Source organism: Gobio gobio (genome assembly GCF_949357685.1).
Source record: "Gobio gobio genome assembly, chromosome: 19".
Taxonomy (NCBI): Eukaryota; Metazoa; Chordata; class Actinopteri; order Cypriniformes; family Gobionidae; genus Gobio; species Gobio gobio.
Genome location: NC_137112.1, coordinates 10,807,583 through 10,830,137, shown reverse-complemented (window position 1 = coordinate 10,830,137; position 22,555 = coordinate 10,807,583). Strand labels below are relative to the sequence as shown.

At 36.9% G+C, this 22,555-nt stretch overlaps 1 protein-coding gene across 1 annotated transcript in view; it reads right to left on the bottom strand.

Annotated features, from left to right (window-relative positions):
* timeless (timeless circadian clock) overlaps positions 1-22,555 on the bottom strand; it is a 50,341-nt gene that overhangs the window by 16,479 nt on the left and 11,307 nt on the right. The window contains exons 7-23 of the mRNA XM_079843749.1: positions 20,680-20,835; positions 18,386-18,519; positions 18,104-18,191; positions 17,837-18,013; positions 17,535-17,752; positions 14,804-14,907; positions 14,502-14,671; positions 12,608-12,727; positions 9,903-10,054; positions 7,728-7,825; positions 5,275-5,398; positions 4,895-5,096; positions 3,307-3,446; positions 3,103-3,188; positions 2,887-3,007; positions 2,657-2,739; positions 408-556 (exon numbers count right to left, since the gene is read on the bottom strand). Coding sequence (XP_079699875.1) covers positions 408-556; positions 2,657-2,739; positions 2,887-3,007; positions 3,103-3,188; positions 3,307-3,446; positions 4,895-5,096; positions 5,275-5,398; positions 7,728-7,825; positions 9,903-10,054; positions 12,608-12,727; positions 14,502-14,671; positions 14,804-14,907; positions 17,535-17,752; positions 17,837-18,013; positions 18,104-18,191; positions 18,386-18,519; positions 20,680-20,835 — 2,322 coding nt within the window. The remainder of the gene's footprint in view (positions 1-407; positions 557-2,656; positions 2,740-2,886; positions 3,008-3,102; positions 3,189-3,306; positions 3,447-4,894; positions 5,097-5,274; positions 5,399-7,727; positions 7,826-9,902; positions 10,055-12,607; positions 12,728-14,501; positions 14,672-14,803; positions 14,908-17,534; positions 17,753-17,836; positions 18,014-18,103; positions 18,192-18,385; positions 18,520-20,679; positions 20,836-22,555) is intronic.

Here is a 22,555-nt window from a genome sequence, read left to right as displayed (position 1 = left end):
GCATTAAGCCCTGCAGTGTGAACACAGCCTAAATTTCTTAAAATGTTATTTTATTAAATATTTTTTATTTAATTTAATTAAAAACTGACCTTTATTTTCATTAAAAAGGCTTCTATTCTGTTATTGTAGGCTCACTTGTAAATGGAAGACATTAACTTAGACAAGCACAAACTGGAAGCTGGTACAGACGGACCTGCTCGGTTAGAATCGGCTCGAAATTGTGCATCTTCGGAAGCGGAGCCACACGCAAAGTAAAAAAAAAAAAAAAAACCTGTGCACAGCACCACGTGAAATGGGGTCAACGCGCATGACCGCCCACACCGCAATGGCGTAATTTTTGCCACGCAAACCTTAACACTCGTGGGGACACGGTGAGTATAAACCAGGCTTTATGTTGATGTACGCACAATTCCAGTACTCTTGCCAGCAGCGCTGCGTTGTCTCTTCTTGTACAGGTCTCTGCGGTTGGACACCAAACCCATGCTGAGGATCTTGTCAACGATTCGTGCCCTTGAGCGTTTGGCTGTGATCCGCTTCAGAATATTTCCAAGCACATCTATGAAAACAGCAGAGAAAGTAGAAATAATGGAATTTTGCAGGCATAACATTCAAGAGACAGAGATAGGCAGGTGTGATGATTAGTAGTTTTACACAACCAGAAAGCAATTACACTGATTTTATGAATTTCATTTCAAAGGTTTCATGAACCTTAAGAGCACAAAACATGCTTCCTTTCAAAATGGACATCACTGAAAGTAATGATAACTTCAGATGATTCAGTAATAATCCGATGTTAATTCAGAAACAACTGAGGGTGTGTTCACACTTCTCATGTTTGGTTCGATTGAATCGATTGAACCACGTCTCCTCACAGCCGATCTTCGTTTGTGTGTGTGATGGAAGGATTCCTGCCGCTGTTTGGACTTTAAGCTCTTCACGAGTTCTGAGCTGGTCAAAATACCATCATATGCAGGCTATGCATGTACATGCAAGTGCATTTAGCCCAGATCACAGCATTGTTTTTGACGTTCAGTAAGTTCCGTCGCTAAATATACTTAATAAAAGCCGACCAATCAGTTTGTGAACAAATCCCTATGCCCTCAGCTTGGGTATCTTCAGGTTTGGTGTAAAAATGCCAATGTGAACGCTAGGCAGACCAGGACTAAATGTTTTTTGTTTTTGGACCAGACCAAATGCTCACTTAGCGTTCACACTCATTTTTAACACCGAACCTAAAGATACAAAACAAAAAATTGCTTTTATGACATACATTTTGCGACAGAACTTGCTTAACATTCAAAACAATGCTGTGTGCTGGGATAAATGCACTCGTTGTATGTGCCTGCATATGATGGTATTTTGACCAGCTGAGAACTCGTGAAAAGCTTTTATACAATGTGTAAAGGAGTCAAAACAGCAGCAGGAATCCATCCAGCACACACAATCTAAGATCTGTAAATAAAAAAAACACTATGACAAATAAAACCAGGTAATCTTGAGGGTTGCATCTTGTGACATCCTTTTTTTGTTTTGTTTAGATGCTTTTGGTCTGTGTTGCATTCATTTTCAGTCAAACTGCACCAGAGTTTGTTTGGAGTGCACCAGGTATTGTTTGGCAGCGTTCACACTTGGGGTGCTTTCCCATCTCTTAATCTGTTAATTTGGTCCGAGCCAAGGGCAAACAATTATACACTGTAGCATTTTTCAGGTTTTTTGGTTCCTTTTCACACCACACTGATTGCTTTGGTCCGAACCAGTTGAAACGAACCAAAATGCAGTCACATGACAACATGCACATCACTCATTGGCCATGGCGTATTTCCTAAACTGGGACTGCGTATGTGGTTTTGTCCCTGGCCATAATCTATTACATTGTTTGTATACACCACAATATCCAAACAATACATTTCTATAATGAAGCGCGGATGTGGCTTGAAAACAACGTTCTAATGCACTGCAAACGGCGAGTGCGCATCACTCGTCACTTCAAGCGAAGATCGCGCTGTTCTTGTGAGTTTTCGAAAGTTGGGACCTAATATGGTCATCAGACCAAATTTCTGAGGCTCTGCACTTCCTCACTACTCCAACTTTGTTCGCGAGCTGCCATGCTAAAGTGCAAACTGTCAACAAACACTTCCTCATCACATAATGCACAGCGCAGCTGGTTTAGGAGCACCTCTTCAAGGAGGTCTTGGTACGCTTGTTTGGTCCGCTTTTGGTGCGCACCCGAGTACGATTGCTGCTTTCACACCTGACCAAACGAACCGCACCAAAGGGGAAAACGAACTCTAGTACGATTCAACCCAACTAAACGAGGCAGGTGTGAAAGCACCCTTATTCATCTGAACTGCACTAACACTAGAGTTTGTTTTAATAGAACCAAACATGCCAAGTATAAACGTTCAGTTCAGTTGATTCAAATTTAAGATTTTTTTTAAACAACTCAATAAAAAAATTTGAAATAACTGTGAAGAGTCAGTTCTTTTTAATATTTGATTTTAGCATGAATGATGTCCTGGAAATGTTTTCTTGAGATTCACCTCATTTCGGTTTTGTTATTGACAACAATGATAACATAATAAAGAAAATCTTAGAGTTTTTACTTGATTATAAAATAATTCATGTTTATATTAAAAAATACTTAATTTGCACTAACCATCAGAGTCTCTAAAGTCCTCAAAGAGCTCCTGGAGTTCCTGTTCCTGTTCTTCAGTCCAGAGCACGATGCGAGTACCTTTCCTGATCAAATGAGTGGAGGGAAAAAAAAATCTAGTTTTAGAGATAGTAGACAGCAAGTACCTCACTAGGATTTTAAATGGAGCAAAATGTCTCTACTCTACTACCAGTCTTTACTTTCAAATTACAGATATTAAAATACAACTGTACCTCTCTTTCTTCAAATCCTTCACACTGTCCACCAAGCCCATGGATACCATGTGGGACACCACCTCACGTCTAGTGCGGCTGCTGCTCAGCAACGGTAACAGCGTCTCAACAACATCAGGCACTGAAGAACAAAAATCAAAACAAAAATGTATTTAGATAACTGATCAACGTACTCAAAAATCAACCAACAGAGACCGTGAACAAGTGCAACTCCACCTCCAGAGGCCTTGTACTCTTCATACAATCGCTGAAGCTGTTCCTCTTCTTCAGGAGTCCAATTGGCTTTCTTCTTCATGCCTTCCCTAATATATATGGACATGTGAATAAAACACATCACTAACTCGAGCACTGTAAAAGTAGCTCAAAAATGTGCTTTAATCCACTTTCATATCAATAAGGTCTAAATACATGCGTAATTACCCCTCTTTAGTGTACCCCTCAGTCATTTCTCTCACGGCTCCCACATTCTTCCAGAACAGCAGCTCCACAAACGCCTTGTCGTTTTTAGCAGCAAATACAAAGAACCGGTTCAGAACGTATTTTGCAAACGTAACAAGCTCCTGTAAGGACAAAAAAGGATTGATTTGATCTGTTCCATGTACATTAAAAACTGAATTCACCGGTAAATGACCTGTAAGAGATCATGTGTGAACAGGACCTTTTCAAAAATACCAGTAAATTGGTTCCGGCAATTTACCAGTAAGGGAAGATGTAACATTACCAGTAAATTACCGGTATTGTGCTCTGTGTAAACGTGGAATGAATCACATATGAAGTCAGAACGCACTGACGTGAGAGGTCTGATTTGGGCCAATCATAAAGTTCTTATGGAGATGACGAGATTACTCTGTGCTGTTTACAGTAAGCTTTTTAATAGTTTTTCTACATAAATATGCGCAAGATGATCATGATCAAGTTGACCGTTGCGCCACGTCTCGTAGCTTTTTCAACGTGTTGCAGCTGTGTAGTTTGATACCATTATGCGCGTCTCGTGTTTTTAAGAGCAAAAAGGCTTTCTGTTTGATGACCCCCTTATGCCTTTCACTCAGACGTCAAATTGAAGAGAATTTAGAGAAACTAAAGCTCTTCTCCTCATGCGGGCGAAGGAAGACAACGGCACAGCATTGAAAAGATCATTTCCGATGACTGACATCACAGAATTTTGTGGTATTTTGCTGCTGATGTGTGAATGGTGTCTTACTGGGAAAAAAGACAGAACGCCATTGCTTGTGTGAACTACTACATATTTATCGGTAAAGTCATTCTGGCAATTTTACAGCAATTTACCGTTATTGTTGTGTGAAAGGGACTAATGACAATTGATAAATATTTAAGTGGGGGTTTTTTGTTTGTTTTTTTACACAAGTCTTGATTTTGTTTTTGGGTTTTCATGCCTGAATGTTCAAAAACACAATTTTCCCTATATTCTCCATTGTTGCAGCACCTCTTTTCCCAGTCTGTCAGTAACACTGTTTAGTTCCTGTCTCTATGAAGCCCCTCCTTCTGAAAAAGCAAAATGTGCTCTGATTGGTTGGCTGGATCAGGGTGTTTTGATTGGTCAAGTGTTTCGAGCATGTTTGGGAAATGTCCCATCCCTTATTACTATAACTGAGTTTCAACACACTAACTCAATCAGGCCCTGCCCCCTTTTTGTGTATGAATTATTTAAATGAGAAATATTGTGAAATTAATTCCCGGAAGTAAACTCAAGACTACAAGAGGCATTTCATAAAGTTTAGAAACAGTGACACTGATATAGACACTTCTCTGTCTGGAGTGACTGGGCTTTGGAACTTTGCAGAGCTGTTTCATGCTCAAACAGCAACATTACACACTAAAGAAAGATGAATATGTAAAATAAAAAACATAAACATAACATTGGTTTAGATGTCTGAGAGCTCTTAATCTCAATGACGTTGTTATCATTAGCATTATGCCCTACCAGTTGTGTTACAAAAGATACAGAAAGAACTACACTGTATTAATGGAGAGTATTAATGTGTGTTACCTTATAGGTAGAAGCTGCTGGGTCTCCCAGGATCTTATTAAACAGGGAAAAGACAGACAGCTGATAGAGTAAGGCCTCCATCTTCAGATCCACAGCCAGTCTGTGCAGCATGCGTGCGATACAGTGGTTGGTGTGAGAAGAGTTCTGGGAGTACGAGCGCAGGAGGATTATATATGGACGCACAACAGCTGGATTGGCAAACCTGTCAATCAAAAATTTGAATTATGGAATATTACAGGAACATAAAAATTAACGAATGAAGCTCAATTAATGTTTCTCTTGTTTTATGTCAAATCCATATCAAATGCAATGGTCTATATTTTGATAACAGTTGCTTGTGCATAATATAAAATACACCCCTCCACCCCTTCTCTACCCACCTCTTGATGAAATCTAAGAAGTTGAACTCCGTCTCAGACACAGCAACAGACTCCAGCTCTTCCTCTTCCTCCAACTCAACTCCATCCTCTTCCTCCAGAGCAGAATCTAAAGGAACAACTGACCCTACACAACACAAACACAAAGTCCATCTTTCATTATGCTTGAGTATTGTTTGTAATGGTATCAGGTTGAAAAACAAAACAACTATATTTTAGGAGTCCGTCCCAAAACCAGTCAAATTTCTTGATTATTGATTTGAATGAAAACAAAACAAAACTATTGATACTGGAAAACACTTTATTTGAAAATAAAAATATGAAATAGTTCAAGAAAAAACAAAACATACTGCAAGAAAGAGACATTTACTATATAGCATTTACTACAAACATGAAGAATTGCAGGTAGTTCTTGATTTAAAAAAGTCTAAGAAAAAAAACAATCAACCATTGATGTAAAATTGCAGAGTAGAAAGATGGTCAATCAAAATACTCAAGGGAATAAAAGGTGAGGAAAATGCAGCCTTGAACAGAATCATAAATTATATTTTAGCAGGGTTTCCCAGGGAATAAGTAAACTGATAAGACCATGCTCTACATGTAGAACTACAACAATACTATCAGGTTTAGTAGCACAGTGTAGTAGGGCTGGGTATTGACACAAATATCACGATTCGATTTCCATTCACAAGCTTTCGATTCGATATCGATTATTGTGGATATATATCAGATACAGTACATGGCACATTTTCAGGGTTTCTATACAATTTTCATTTAAAAATTCCATACTTTTCCAGAGCCGAATTTCCAGACTTCCTACAGATTTTTACGACCATATTTAACTTGTTCAGATAAATTGTTTTAAAATTCAACTGCTAACAAGTGTTACATTCTAAAGATTTAGTATTGGCGTTTTTGCCTTTGATTAGGATAGGAAAGTAGCTAGACAGAAGGGGGCGGGATTGGGAAAAGTCCATGAGGCAGGACTCGAACTCGGGTCTCCCGAAGCACAACAGCACTACATGGCGACGCACTTACCCACAATGCCATCGGCACCGACAAGTCTGTTACACTCTGAGTCAAAACCTCTATGTAGGCTATCTAATATTTAGAAATCCTATATTAAAATATTGCCTTTTGTGACCTTAACGATCAAAATGCTAAATCAGTCAAAATTTTTTTAAAGGGTTATTAATTTACCCAAAAATTACCCAAAAATTTAATTTCTATCATAATTTACTTACCCTCATGTCATTCTAAACTAATAAGACTTTTGTTAATCTTGGAAATCTTGGACACATGAAGATATTTAAAGGATTAGTTCACCTCAAAATGAAAATGTCCTTATCATTTAATCACCCCAATGCCATCCAAAATGGCAACCAACTCAGTTGGTTGCTCAAAAACCTAATTTATCTTTCACTGAAGAAAGTAAGTCATGGATATCTTGGATGGCATTGAGGTGAGTAAATGATTAGGACATTTTCATTTTGGGGTGAACTAGTCCTTTAATAAAGGGACTGAAATCTCTCAGATTTAAAATATTAAAAATGTTAATATAATAAAGTCTTATGGTTTTGAAAGAAATGGGGGTGAATAAATGACAAATTTTCATTTTGGGTGTACTATTCCTTTAAGAACTCCACCATCGACTCTGTTTTATCCTCAAACCCAACTTGCTTTCTCAAACTACAAAGTGCTGTGTTAACCACTGTTGAACTGTGAAAAGGAAGGAACAAACAGGTCTGACCTTTACTGCCATAGCTAGGCTACAAGTTTTTCATTCATTGAAAAAAAACATTGTGTATATATTTATTATATACATTTAGAAATTCTTAATTTTATATTTAGAAAATGAAATGGGGACAATAGTCTGGAAACATAAATATTTTTCCATACTCTGATATATTTTTTCCATACTTTTCCAGACCTGGAAATTACTCAAATCAAATTCCATACTTTTCCAAACCCCGTAGGAACCCTGCATTTTCTTGAGGAAAAAAAATCTTCCTGTAAACTAATGCTGTAAACTATACATGGTAGTCAGTTGGTACATTACTAATATTGAAGGTTAACATTAACTGATTTAAATACAAACAAATTACATTATGTTTTTTTTATAATACCAACTTTACAATTACATAATCATATTTCTACTCCAATTTGTTTTGGGAGGTGCGCTACAATGTTCCATTCATTCATCAACTGAAAACAGGATCGACTAATCGATTCTTGGGATTTAAGAATAGATATTGGTTCATAAAAATGAGAATCGATTAAAATCGAGAAATCTTTTTTTTTTTTACCCAGCCCTACAGTGTAGTATTGCTTATGGCGGCACCAGGAATAGCAGTAGACTGTAGTCTTGTCAGTAAAGGTACTGGGTAAGTTGTATAATGTAATGTTGTTGGTTATGTTATCAGGTACAGTAACTTAGTGTAGTATTGTGATCTTACTAGGGAGCTTAGTGAAAAGTATCTGCTTCAGAAGTTCTAGTTCCTCCTCAGGTTCCACCTCAACAGATCCAAACGTGTCTCCTTCAGGCCACACTGCCCTGATTCAACACACACAAATCCGAGGGAATGAGTACATCCTTTTTTTCTACAATTCAGAAAAAGTCATAACTCAATCATAAGCTTTTCAAAGAATCTCCCTCTTTCACAAACGAAGGGATGATAAACCGGTAGAAATGTAACATTTACCGGTATTTTGGTCATTTTAGATTATTGGCTGCATCTGAAATCGCATACTTCCCTACTATATACAGGGAGTGCAGAATTATTAGGCACGTTGATTTTCTGATCATATTTTTTTTCCAGGCACATTTGACCAATTCCAAACCACAGTAATCCTAATAACTACTATTGATTTAGTATTTAATAATGTATAAGTGATATATAATTGTTCATGAAGGCTGGAAATGAAAATCACCTTATATTCAGGTGTGCAGAATTATTAGGCATGTTTTCTTTTACAGATAAATTGAGCCAAAAAAGAGATTTAACTCAGACTGAAAAGTCAAAAAGTATTAAATGCCCATGAGAAGGATGCAATACTAATGTAATACTAGACATTGCAGTTAAGGCATGACCATTGGACAGTGAAATGCTCGTTGGGTCAGCAGGGTCTGACAAAAACAGGTGGTGAAGAAAAGACACCTGTTAACTGCAAAAGAATTAAGAATTAAGGTGAAGAATTAAGGGTGAAACCATCAGGAACCCTTTAGACTCCAGCGCCACCATTTTCCAGAGCTGCAACCTACCTGGAGTCTCCAGAAGTGCAAGGTGTCAGGATCTCAGAGACTTCAGTTAGGTAAAGAATCCTAAAAAATGACCCCCACTAGATAAGAATCACAAGCTGAAGTGTTGTAAAATACATGAAGAAGGTTTTTTTATAGGCTTTATGGACAGATAGGTTGAGAGTGACTCTTGAAGGACCAGCACCACATCCTCTAGTACCACTGTTTGAAGAATTCATCTTCCAGAATCTGGCAGTACGTTTTGGGAGTTCATTTTTAGTCCATCTCTGCAAAACGGACTTCAGGATGGACTAAAATGAACTCCCAAAACGTACTGCCAGATTCTGGAAGATGAATTCTTCAAACAGTGGTACTAGAGGATGTGGTGCTGGTCCTTCAAGAGTCACTCTCAACCTATAAAGCCTATAAAAAAGCAGGCTTCATGTATTTTACAACACTTCAGCTTATGATTCTTATTTAGTGGGGGTCATTTTTTAGGATTCTTTACCTAACTGAAGTCTCTGAGATCCTGACACCTTGCACTTCTGGAGACTCCAGGTAGGTTGCAGCTCTGGAAAATGGTGGCGCTGGAGACTAAAGGGTTCCTGATGGTTTCACCCTTAATTCTTCACCTTAATTCTTAATTCTTTTGCAGTTAACAGGTATCTTTTCTCCGCCACATGTTTTTGTCTGACCCTGCTGACCCAACGAGCATTTCACTGTCCAATGGTCATGCCTTAACTGCAATGTCTAGTATTGCATTAGTATTGCATCCTTCTTATGGGCATTTAATACTTTTTGACTTTTCAGTCTGAGTTAAATCTCTTTTTTGGCTCAATTTATCTGTAAAAGAAAACATGCCTAATAATTCTGCACACCTGAATATAAGGTGTTTTTCATTTCCAGCCTTCATGAACAATTATATATCACTTATACATTATTAAATACTAAATCAATAAAAGTTATTAGGATTACTGTGGTTTGGAATTGGTCAAATGTGCCTGGATAAAAAATATGATCAGAAAATCAACGTGCCTAATAATTCTGCACTCCCTGTAGTAGGGGACAAACAGTATGTGAAAAGTGTGTTCTGAAGATGAATGAAAGTCTTACGGGTTTGGAATGACATGAGGGTGAGGAATTAAATGATAGAATTTTTGAAAAATGTAAGATATTTACTAACAAAATTATGAGATTACTTATTATTACATACTTTAAATTGACAGATCTTCTTCCAACCATTTCATGCATTAGTGACAAATAACATCTCTTAAGAACCAGGTAAATCAATCAGTGTCACATTTTTTCTTGTGTGGAGATGCTGTGATGAAGCTCTGACAAAGTTAGGCATTTAAAAATGGTGAGAAACAAGAAGATACTCTATAGGCATTACCGTGCAGCACGGAGCAAACTCAAAGCTTCAGGTCCTGAGCGAGACAGAATGCAGTCTTGAATCTTGACCAACGCTTCAGTCCTCTGCTCATTCACTGGAGTCTCAGATGCGGCATCAAAGGGCACAGCACCCTCTGTCAGGCTCTCTGACAACTGCAAGCCAACACGAGAAACATCACACTCTTAATGTGTTTATATGCACATGTTGAGAGTATTTTAAAAATCTGACCATTGCCCATCACTTGCAGGGAAGGCCGACTAACAGCAGATGGAGACAATGTACTGGTAATCTACCGCAGATCCCGGACGTGCAAATGTTGAATATTATACTTCATTTGAACCATTGTACAAGCAAATTTCAAAAGCAAAATAAAGTGAACCAAAGCTATCGAATAGGTGGTATTTTTAAACGGACTGAATATTTTGGAAATCAACTTTTACAGTTCACAGTTGAATGTGTGTTATTTTTACATATTTTATTTTCATCTTATTTTCATTATATTTTAAATAATTAAATTGTGCGAAATGTTTCCATTCCAAATGAAATATTCATTAAATTCTTAAATATACAATCATGTTGCATTTCAGTCCTCAAAAATGCAATGCATTAAAGGGATCATGACATGAATTTATTAATTATTTTAATATGTTCCTTCAGGTTGACATTTGTTTTGTGTGTGTGTGTGCAAAAAAACGTTATTAACATTATATGTGGAAAAACTATTATGTTTTTCAACCCTCATTCTGACCCTCTGTCTAGAATGATCCATGTTTGGGGGGACACTTCATAGAAATGAAATTTATTAAAAAAAAAAAGTCTATGTATATACATGTCATGTATATTAGGGGTGTAACGATTCGTTTTAACAACGATTCGATTCGTATCACGATTTGAGGTTGTCGATACGATTCAAGGACGATATTGGTTCATTTAGAACAATACGATCCGAAACGATTCAGTGACTTGAAATCGATTCAGTAACTTTTTAGCCAAAAATTGTGTGACTGAAATAAATATCTGGATACTGGTCAGTGCAGGTGAAGTTTCCTAGATTCCTGTTGTTTCTTGTAAGGGAATCCTGTATATCAATTAATTATGGATATAAACAAACAAGTAAACAACAATTAATGGCAAATGCATTCAAATTTTATTTGAATAAAGTGCAACCAACAGTTTAGGTTGAATTAACAGGAAGTTAACCTTTTCTGCTCTCATTTTCAACATTCAATACATTTTCAATAAAAGCACAGTAAGTGCAACCAACACTTCAACAGTAGGTTAACCCGCTACTTCTGCTTTTGTTTTCCAACATAAAAATATTACAATATTAATATAAAAAATAAAGTGCAATTAACTACTCTTCAGGTTTAATTAATAGTAGGTTTACCTGCTACTTTTGCTGTTGTTTTACAACATTAAAATAATACAAATACAATATTAATATCAAAAATAAAGTGCAACCAACATTTCTTCAGGTTGAATAAACTGGCTGAACCTGCTACTACTCTCAGTTTAATAAACAAACAATATTTAACAAAGATAAAATGTAACCAACTACTCTTCAATGACTCTACAGATTTCTTTTTCAAAAATATCAACATGATCTGACCGCAGAACACTTCTCTGTGCGTTCACTTTGTCGCCAGCAGTACAAAAACTCGCTCTGTTGGCACACTGGTGTCAGGAATGCACAGGTAACATTTAGCAAGGGTTGAAAGTACAGGTAGCTCTTTCTCCTGGTGGCTTGATAATTTCTCGCTCATTGGCTTCTCCTCTGCCATCCGCCATGCTATGTTTTGTTTTCTTAGCGCTGCTGCTGGTGCGTGGCGATGATGTCACAGATAGGAAGACTGAATCGAGTAACGTTTAACGCCTTTATCATTAAAAGTGCTTAAATCCAATGCGTTATTTCCTATGATCGATACAATCGATTGATTACCTTTTAAAACGATGTTAGATCGATATATGTCGTCCGGAAGGCCAACTTGCCGAGCACAGATCGATGTAGTTAGATCATAGGAAAATAAATCGATACATCGATGTAATAGATGAATCGTTACACCCCTAATGTATATGTATGTACAGTATATATAAATAGTTGTTTTTATTAATTTGATTAATTAGACATGATTTTGATTATAAATTAAACGATTAAAATGTAATCCAGAAAACTTAAAACAGAAAACACAGAATTTGGTATAAATAAATAAAAAATCATAGGGCCCTAAATATGTCCTTTTTGTCAAACATTTAATAAATTGTTGTTAAATTGTCTAAGTTTAATTATTTAAATTAATTAGACATGCTTTTTGATTACTAAAACTTTTATTTAACTATTCCAAAAAATTTAAATGAAAAAAAAAAAAAAAAAAAAAGTAACCCAGAAAAATTTAAACGGAAAAAAGCTAAAAAACTGAATTTGGGAAAAAATTAAACAGATTTCATAAAGCCCTAATTGTATCTTTGCATTGTTTACTTTTTTAATGTATTCTTTTCATTTTTATCAATTTATAGGATGTTTTGGGATCACTGGACATGAACACAGATTGTCCTTTCCAGTACAATCACCATTGTCAGGTGTCACTTTAAAGGTGCTCTTTTACTGCCTGATGAAGATCAAAATGGTCTAAACATTGTTCCATTTGTTAGCAAAAATGCTCTGTGTTGTCCATTTTACTTTCTGTTACTGTTTTTCTATAACTCACCTGAAAGCCAGACGATCTGAGTTCTTCGGAGACTGTCTGCCATGTCTGTTCCAGTTCCTCAGGTGTGGTCTCTGTCTGAAGGCTCTTCTTGCTAGGTTTCCTTCGTTTCACTCTTTTTTTCTAAAAGTAAAAAAAGAAAATTGTCAAATCCTTGCAAGTAATATTCCCTCTCATGTCTCAGCACCACACACGTTTTTTTTTCTGCATTGAAAAATGTTTGGTGGCCACCAAAGCCTTATTTGACCAGTTGTTGTGATTACTGCTGCGCTTGTGATAGGGCGCATGTTAACACAGAGAGAACCCTGTGCACTCTCTCTGTCTTCAAACTAAGCACTTTCTCCCTCACTCAAACATATGACTCAATCAACTGAACTGACACAATGGTAAAAGGTCGGAAGACCAAATCCATGTTCAACATGGCGCATTTGGAGCATTTTTTTTCTGAATTACCACTGTGTGAATTGTGCTCAAATGTTTCCTCTTCTCTGACAAGCTTTCCACACATGCAGCTGACATAAACCACACTTTCAATAATTAAAAAAAACATTTTCAAAAATGTATGTCATTTTTACACTAATCTTTCACAATGACCTAACAGCCGGGATTCGCGACCTAATGACTCATTTGAACCGATTTATTTTAATAACTGGTTAAATCAACTGATCTGTCTAACACTGAACTCACTGTATAATCATTTACTCAGAACACCTCTGAAATGAGAACGCAAGTGTGCTTGCTTACTAGGGCTGGGTAAAAAATAGATTTCTCATTTTTATGAAACGATATCGATTCTTAAGTCCCAACTTAAAGTCCCGAAACTTAAGTTGTGCTTTGTTACTTTTGATATGAAACAAAGTCTCCGATTTCAAATGACATCCATTTTATTACAAAATGTAAAAATAAATACTGTTTTGGCGCTGTTTAATGTGGTGTGACATTCCAAAATCCGTATCATGTCTGTAACCGCCCAATCAGTGTTTCAATCACGGAAAGACGTCAATAAAACAGCTTCTAAACAATGTCACGTTATATCACGCTTACCTCAGAAAAAACATTCAGTGTCCATAAACTCATAAGTCAGCTATAATGAACTCTAGAGATGAGCATTTTAATAAATGTATGCACCACATTACATATTCCTTATAATTTTTTATGTTCTTCAATATTAATGCATGTTTGAATAAATCTGTCAAGTTATGACTGCCACCATTTAAATTTTTACATGTAATTTTAAATTTAGTATTATAACTATTATTATTATAAAAAAAAACATAATTGAGTGTAATTTGTTAAAGCTACACTGTGTAACTTTTTTAGTATATTCTTAGCTAAAAACACTTAGTTCTTTCAAAAATATATGTGCTCATTAATGTATATTTACTTCTTTCAAGTAATAAAGTATTCTCGTAAGTTTATAATATGCCATTGAAAATACATACGGGTGAGGGGTTCGAATGCGGGTCACCCTGTTGCCCCTCCATCTTGAAAGTACATTAGCCAAAGAGGGACATACCCATGAATTCAAGCTTCGCCTTTTGCGTTTTAACACTCGATGGCACCGTGTCGAATGTGGACGAGGTCGAACTGGAAGCCATGTTAATCTTGGACTAAATCGGCCACCGTAGGAGTTAAAACGAAATCGGAATTGAGAGAAACTAAAATTCACTGGATGGTCATATACCTTTTCACCACTAGATGGGGGAAAATATCACACAGTGTAGTTTTAATATTTAAATCGGGGGGGGGGAGCAATTGAACTCTGGTTCGGACGAATAAAAGTGAATAAAAGCATCTGCCAAATGCACACATGTAAATGGAAGCGTCACACCACATGTAATTTTAACTTAAAATGGTTCAGCTTCTCCATCTCAATTAATGCCGTCTCAGGTCTCACCTGCACTACCAGACTATTTCGACCCTTGCAGAATCTCTCCAGCATCCTCAGAAACAGATGTGTGGACTCCACCAGATCTCTGAGAAATGAGCGTGGCTGCATTCGCTCATCAAATTTGCGCAAGAGAGTCAGAAAAATCTCCCTGAACTCCATCAGATAAAAGATATTACCTGCAACACACACCAAAAGAATGTGAAAAATGGGTGACACAGAGGAAAAGAGACATTTAAAACAGTGGTAATTATCTAATATTCTTTTAAAATATATATTTAAAAAGGATGAGAAAAAAAAAAAAAACATACTCTTGATGACGTTGGAACTGTGTCGGATGTTTTCATCCTTTGAACGATCCATTTCATTTACTGTCAGCAGCAGTTCCTGATACGCCTTCAGAGCCAAGTGCATCCTGGTAAAAAAAGAGAAGATAACGATTCATTTTAAGAGGACTTCACTTAACTAAGTAATATTAACTTTTTTTTGTTCAAATATGCAGATGTCAGTTCTTATGGTTCAACACAAGATTCAGGCCGTTTTCAGACCTGGAGACAGTAGGCTTTGTTCGAAATTTAGCAATTTCTTCTTGGTTTGGTTTGCTTTCACAAGGCAACATTTTAAACATTAATACAAGTCACATGCGATAAACCGTTTATGTTCTGGGATTCCACTCATCGTGGTCATCTGTCAGGATTAAAGCCCATCTCTCTTTGAGATGCTCACTAACCACCTTGTAAAAAGTTGCTCTGAAATATGTTCGTCTGAGCAAATTTCAGCATTTCTCTTCGTTAGGTGTTGCCGTCTGGCTTTGTCTGTTGCTCCAGCAGATTTAATATTTTGGCACAGCCTAATTATTGCTGTTGTCATGGTCACGCACAAGACGCATTTATTTTCATTTTTTATTTATTTATTACCTTGTTATGTCACTCTTCACAAAACAAGAAGAAGAAAAAAAGGATCAGTCTGAACGAACACTTTTAAACCGTTTAACTGATTTAATCGGTCAAAATAGGTTAACGGTCAATATGAGCATCCCTAATTACAATAATAATAGTAATTTTAATAATGCTATACTACTATCGTGAGAGGGTGTCAGAGGGAAGGTATGTGCCATCTAGGTGGTTGCAGCATGGGACTACAAACCAAGATGGCCACCCAGTCCTGGACAACAGTTACCAGGTTCCTCAGCAGTGGAAGCCCAGCTTTTGCGAGTGAAGGAGAAAAACTGTTAATGAGCTGAGAACAGAGAGACTGCTGCTGCGTCCCAATTCGCATACTATCCGTACTAAATAGTATTCGAAAAAGTATGTCCCAAATCTTAGTATGTTGAAAAGAGTATTCCAGATTCCCGGATGGTTTACTATTTCCGGTCAGAATCCGAAGTGCAGATCGATGCGCACTCTAACGGCTGATATTGCCCACAACCCATTGCGAGATGGACGAGGATTCGAATTAGAACTACAAACGCGGATAAAAAGTGTTAAAAAAACTACAAACATGATGGTTACGCGAGTCTGACGGTTAAGAGGATTAGATAAAGGGGCTTGAGTGAGCAATTATCAGTATTTAACCGGACGAAAAGATATTTATTCAATATTATCCACATTATATTTCTCCTTCAGCAGCATTGAGAACTTTTGTAATGATACGTTTGGCCGTTAACTTTGCAAACACATGAGAGGAGTCTCTGCATTAAAGACCCACGAAAGGCAGATCAACGAGCGACGACATTTCTCTCCGATATGGTAGGAAATTAAATTGAAAGTGGGGGATTTGAACTGTGACGATGATTGACAGGGCAGTTTAAACGGTGACGGGACGCACGTAAGAGTGACGAAGTAGTATGTCCCAAAGCTTGCATACTCTTCTGCTACACACTCAAAAGTATGTACTTTTTCTTCACAAAAAGAGTACATACTTTTAGGACGTAGTATAAGTAGGCGAATTGGGACGCAGCCTGCCTGTGTCAGGATATAGAGAGAAGCAAGAGTGTTTTTTTCTGTTGTAAAGTTTAAGTTGAGGTTAGTGAAGCAATCCACCCTTTGGTGATACCCTAACTCTCACGATGCCACACTATAATAATGCTTTTTAATTAAAAAGAAGCAGTTTCCCATTGTTCAGTTCACTACAGTCCTCATTTGTAAGTGGCTTTGGATAAAAGCGTCTGCTAAATGAATAAATGAATTAAATAAATGGTACATGTATCAGAAAAAAGCTTTAACCAAGAATGATTAAAATGTCTCCACAAACTGCTTTTACAGATTGTTAGTTTCGTGCTACAGTACACATTTATCAGTTGCCGTTCAATGGCTGTTTTTGATTATTATTGTTTTTGCTTTATTATCTCTATCGCTCTTACACTCGCAGCACGAGTTTATCATTTGTATGCTTTTAAAGCCTTGCCAGCATTAATTCATTTTCACACTTGATAAATAGACCTACTGTACCTGAAAAAATAAAGCTGTTTATTTCATTTGCATCTTTCTTATATTGTATTTGTCCAATTGTTTGTAATTTGCATATTTGTTCTTATTCCATAAACAAAGATGAAATAATAAAATTAAAAAATAAAGTGAAATAAGATTTTGGTGCTATCGCCCACCCTTCTTTGTCCTGTCTTTCTTTTTCTCTTTTACAGTATGTTTTCAGGGCTATTTAAAGACATTGGGACATTGAATAGCTTGCTTGAGGTAATTGTAAGGTTAAGTGACATTGTATAGCCTACAAGCTGTTTTACTGACGTCTTTCACCGGTTGGAACACTGATTGAGCGATTACATGAGATGGGATTCATTTCAGAAGTTGTTATGCAACGGTGTTAACGTCCTATTTACAGACTTCGTAATATTTCCACACAAATTACATTTTGGTAAATGATTGCAATGCAGTTTCTGCACAGGTCCGGAAGAGAAATCGGCCAAAATAAACCAAAAAAAAGGCTATTTACGATCGTGTGTTTGGGTCAAAAACCAACCGGTTCCAATTTATGGCCAGTCAGTGCATCTCTACTCCTAACCAAGAGTAAAATTACAAGACCAACCTGCGAGACCAGGATGTGGCATCACTCCGGTCAGTGAGTATCATCTCATAGTAGTTGGTGATGTTCTTCTCAATGAAATGAAAGGTGCGGATGGACATCGTCTCAGACACCACATCCGGTCTGAAGTTCTGACCACGGTTAAAGGCCATGAAGAAGGTTAAAGCCCACAGATAGTATGTCTCATCATGCTGCTGGGCCCGTTCCCGGATCAACCCCTCCTGCTCAAAAAAACAAGACACATGATAGGGGAAACTCATATAGAAAGAGTTTGAGTTTCTGTGATGTGGATGTTGTCTTCTCACCTTCACAAGGTACATGAGCCGATTATAGCAGTTCTCCAAGAAGTCGATGCAGAACTCGCGCAGGAAGAGACGTACATTTAACGCCGAACGTCGCTGGCTCTCCGAGTCTTGAGCCATCTGTTTGCGTTTGGGTACACGTCTCACAGGCTTGCCCGCGTCATGAGAATAGTTCTTGTACTTAAGAGTTAAGACATAAAAACACCATACGCGTTAATAAAACAGAGGCATTTCTAAAAACAAATGTAATTGTTTTAAAGTGACATTTACATTGTGAAGTCCTTGGTGGAAAATCACATCTTTCTCTCCAACGGACTTCAGTCCTTGAATGACATATGAGCCACGGAAACGAGAGTGTCTTAAGAGAAGAGAAGAAATGATTGTTATATTTGCTCAGTAGGTTTATGTGAATGATCTAGTGCAAAGACTAGCTGTATTATGACACGAGGGTAAACAATTTCTTTAAAAGCACTGCTGCTAAAAATATAGCTTAAAACAAGATAAATTAGTCAACCATCTTGACCCAAAACTAATTTGATTACATTCTCTCACCTGGTGCCCCTCATTAGCGTGCGGCTGCGTTTTTCAGCTAGTTCTTTCTGTCTCAATAACTCCAGCTCCTGCATGTCTTTTTGTTTCTCCTGGGCTGAACGCATCTGTCCCGCATTCACCAAAAGCTCAGGAGTCTGCAGGAGTCACGTCAAAAACAACATACAGGCGATTATCAAATACGTGAGATGAAAAGATCCATGTTCCTGTGCATTTTAGTGTGATACTCCAAGGTGTTCTATTGAACCTGCGATCGCAAAGGAATAGTTCATCAATGTAAATTCTCTCATGCCAACACATTTGGCTAACTGACATCCACAAGAAAAATATTTCATCTCTGTATGTCCAATAAATGCAAGTGAATGGTTACCAAACCTTTACTAGGGCTTAAGGGGTTTCATTTCCTTTAATTGGTCTTTAAAAAGGTCTTACATTTACCTTCATAAAACCACAGAAACCCTGTTTTAGAGTTGTTTTGTCTGAGTGACATACACAAAAGTAAAGACTCATAAAGTTACAAGTGTAAACGCCACTTTAAAGCTACATTTGTTTACTTAGCTTATGTGTGCCTCTGAGGTTATACATGTCGTGTTATAACTCCATGAGGAATATCTTTAGATCTAAAGGATTATGGTGACTTTGGGCTCTTTTTTTAAATCGTGAGAATCTGCTGTAAATAACAATGTGCCACTTTTCATGTTTAATGAAGTTACGAGTAAAAAACGGCAAATAAATGCTGCATCAGTATATTATTTACATATGGGTCTTGCAGGGCTTAACTTACAAAAACTTGATCAAGTTTAGTCAAAGTCCAAAACAATTAGGATTGTTGTATTCTATTTTTGACATTGCAGTACATAGTAACTTCCCCATTCCCCATAAATTATGTTTTTTTTTTTTTCATTTTATCAGCAAATAACTCAGCACTACTTTGGAGATAATCATAATGGCTACATTCACTTTACATTGTAAAGTTTAGACTCTAAGGTTTCAAATGTCACCTATTTTGTGTTGATCAATGCAGCAGTTTTGAAAAATATGACAATTAATGTTTTCGCAGCTAGGTAGCACCTGCCGGCGGTACATTCCGTTTTAGAGGAATAACTCAGCGATCCTTAAGAGTTTATCAAAATGCATTGAAAAGCTAAGATTCTAAGCTTTAAAATGATACCTATTTTGTGTTATTACATTCAGTGGTTGCTTAGTAATTTTATTATTATAATTTTTTTCGCGGGTGGGTGTACTGCGGGCAAGTTAAGGGGTTAAGGTATAATTTAAAGAGAACATAACACATCAATATGTTCTCTAATGTAAATTTCTAAGCACACAATTTTTTTAAAACAAAAAATTGCTTAAAGTTTGATAAGAAATCTTGTGAAAGTGATTTTTTGATTAAAACAAGAACAAATATTTACAAATGGGTTCATAAAAATTTTATTCAAAATTTTATTCAATTCAAAAACTTAATTCAAATGTTAGTAATTGTTATACCTAGTGACAGATATTTGTTCTTGTTTTAAGCAAAAACTTCAACTTCTCAGAAAACAAGACTTAATTTCTTCATTTTGCATGTCATTAAATGTATATTGATTTAAGGAGGTTTTGAATTTGTACTGGAAAACAAAAATTCTGAGGAAGAACGTCATATTTTGCAGCACATGGATACATTTATGAAATCTGTTTTATTTTATAGTTTATTCTGCTTAAATTTTTCTGGACTCTTTTTAAATTTTACTGACTTTCATTCATCTTCAGAACACAAACTACTATTGATTTATTCATCCAAAATTCATCTGTGACATTCTATGGCATTATACAGTAAATAAAAATTTTATGAACGGATTCTGCAAATCCACTTCTTTTTCTGCATCACAGAAATCATAGGCCCCTAATTTAATGCCATGATATTGAATTTAAGACTTTCTGATCCAATTTAAGACAGTTTTAAGACCTGCGGAAACCCTGTAAAAGCAATCTAATTTGGTTTTGAGTGATACGAGACAATCTATTCAAATCCTTTAAGACTGAAATGGAGCTACGATCAGATCTCTTCACTAATCACTAAAGCCATATGGATTACTTCTCCCTGTATATGCTTTTTAGCGCTTCAAAGATTAGATAACCATTCTCTTGCATTACATGGACCAACAAGTACCACGATTGTGTTCTGCAGAAGAAATCTATCAGTAATAGCATGAGGGCATTAGCTGATGATAGAATTTTAATTGCTGGGTGAACTATTCGGTTAAAGATCCTTTACATTTAAAATAATCACCCTTATTTAAATATTAAATCACCTGATCTCTGAACATGAGGGAGATGATTTCCAGGATGTGGAAGCTCCATTGCTGTTCACTCTGAGCACACGCCAGAAACTTCAGCAGATCATCCAGTCCACTCATGTGAACGGCCCACAGCAGTTTATCGTGAATACTGGCATCATCATCCACATTCTGCACATAAACGCACAAAAAATCATCACAACACAAAGAACAAAACTAAAAACTGAAGGATCCAAGTTATTTCTAACTGAATGCGGGTTAAACAAAAATGGGGTTAGCAGACCTGCCAAACTTGGAAAAATGTTGAGAAAGATGGGGGATCAGGGGCCTGCATGGCCAATAACAAGAGATGCCTATGTGCTTGGGCCTTAATAATAATAATAACAACAATAATAATAATAGTTTTACAAAACAACAGTAAAATTACAATCGCTAATTCATGGGGTCTTATTTTTATTTTATTTTTTTGCATGAAACCATAGAGCTTTAAACATTAGGGAGACCTTAAAGGTCCCGTTTTTCGTGTTTTTTTTTAAGCTTAGATTGTGTTTACAGTGTGCAATATAACATGTGTTCATGTTTCATGTATAAAAAAACACAGTATTTTTCACACAATTTACTTATCTGTATACTGCTGTTTTCATTGTCCTCAAAACGGCTTGAGGATTTCCCTATTCTATGAAGTCCCTCCTTCAGAAATACGTATCGAGTTCTGATTGTGCCAGCGGTTCCCGTGTTGTGATTCGACAGCAGTTTAGCACACGTTGCCCGGGAAGGTCACGCCTCTTACCATAACGGGGAGATGAACGCGCTCAAACTACAGCCCCTGAAGGCCAAACAAAGGTGATTTGACTCCGGGATGAAAATAACAGCGTCTGATGGCGACAAACGCAACCGAACCGAGCCGAACGCAACACTTCCTCTTCTCCACGAGGGAGCAACAAGACCACGGCCCCTTTTTCGCGTATTCTTGTGGGCGGAGGTTAGTCGTCAAACTGTTCTACTGACGTCATTAAAGCAGGATGTACCAGGATGTAGTCCAAACCGGCCGTTCGCTGTAGGCTTTGAAAGGGAACTTCTGTTAAATAAAATATCTCGCTTGGCATTGAACTTTGAGCTTTATAATTTTACAGGTATTATTTATGCTCTAACAGCAACATTACAGACTAACTAAAGTTTGAAAAATGGGATCACGAAGAACAGGACCTTTAAAGCTCTTTGTTACAGGGCTCCAGACAAAAAAAAAAAACAATTAAGGAACCATTGGCTCCAATAAGAAATAAAATAGGTGGCAACTTGTTTTTAAAGTGCCAAATAAGCATTTCAGCCATTCTGTTGTTTATTTGTAGGTGCGCTTGCATGAACAGAAAACAGTACAGACTAAAAGATCTTGAGAATAAGAATCAATATCATATGTATATGCGCATTGGGCCTCATTCATGAAACTTTCGTAAATATATGAGCACATCTGAGTAATTTGCACATAAAATGTACCTTTACGAAAACTCTCCTCCAGATTGACAAACGCTTCATATACCACGGATTCGGTAGTTAAATGTGTGCATATTAATGAATTCCAAACATTCGTAAATAGCACGCGCGTGCACACTCATTCATAATTAGCATAATCACTGCTCATGAGTTACAACTTCAAATGACGTGTGCATGGAACGCTGTGGAATCTTCTGGAATTCTTTCTCAATGCTAAAGAGACTAATTGGCCATATGCCTAGCAATAAATATACAATTATCGTGTGTCCATCAAAGCATTTTTAGCCAGCTAAAAAAGCGCTTGGTGCTCTTCTGAAAACGGCCAGCTGGTGGCGCTTGAAAGCCCTTTGCAAGTGCAGCATTTTTCCAGCTGAGATACTTTGGTTGCTATGATACAGAA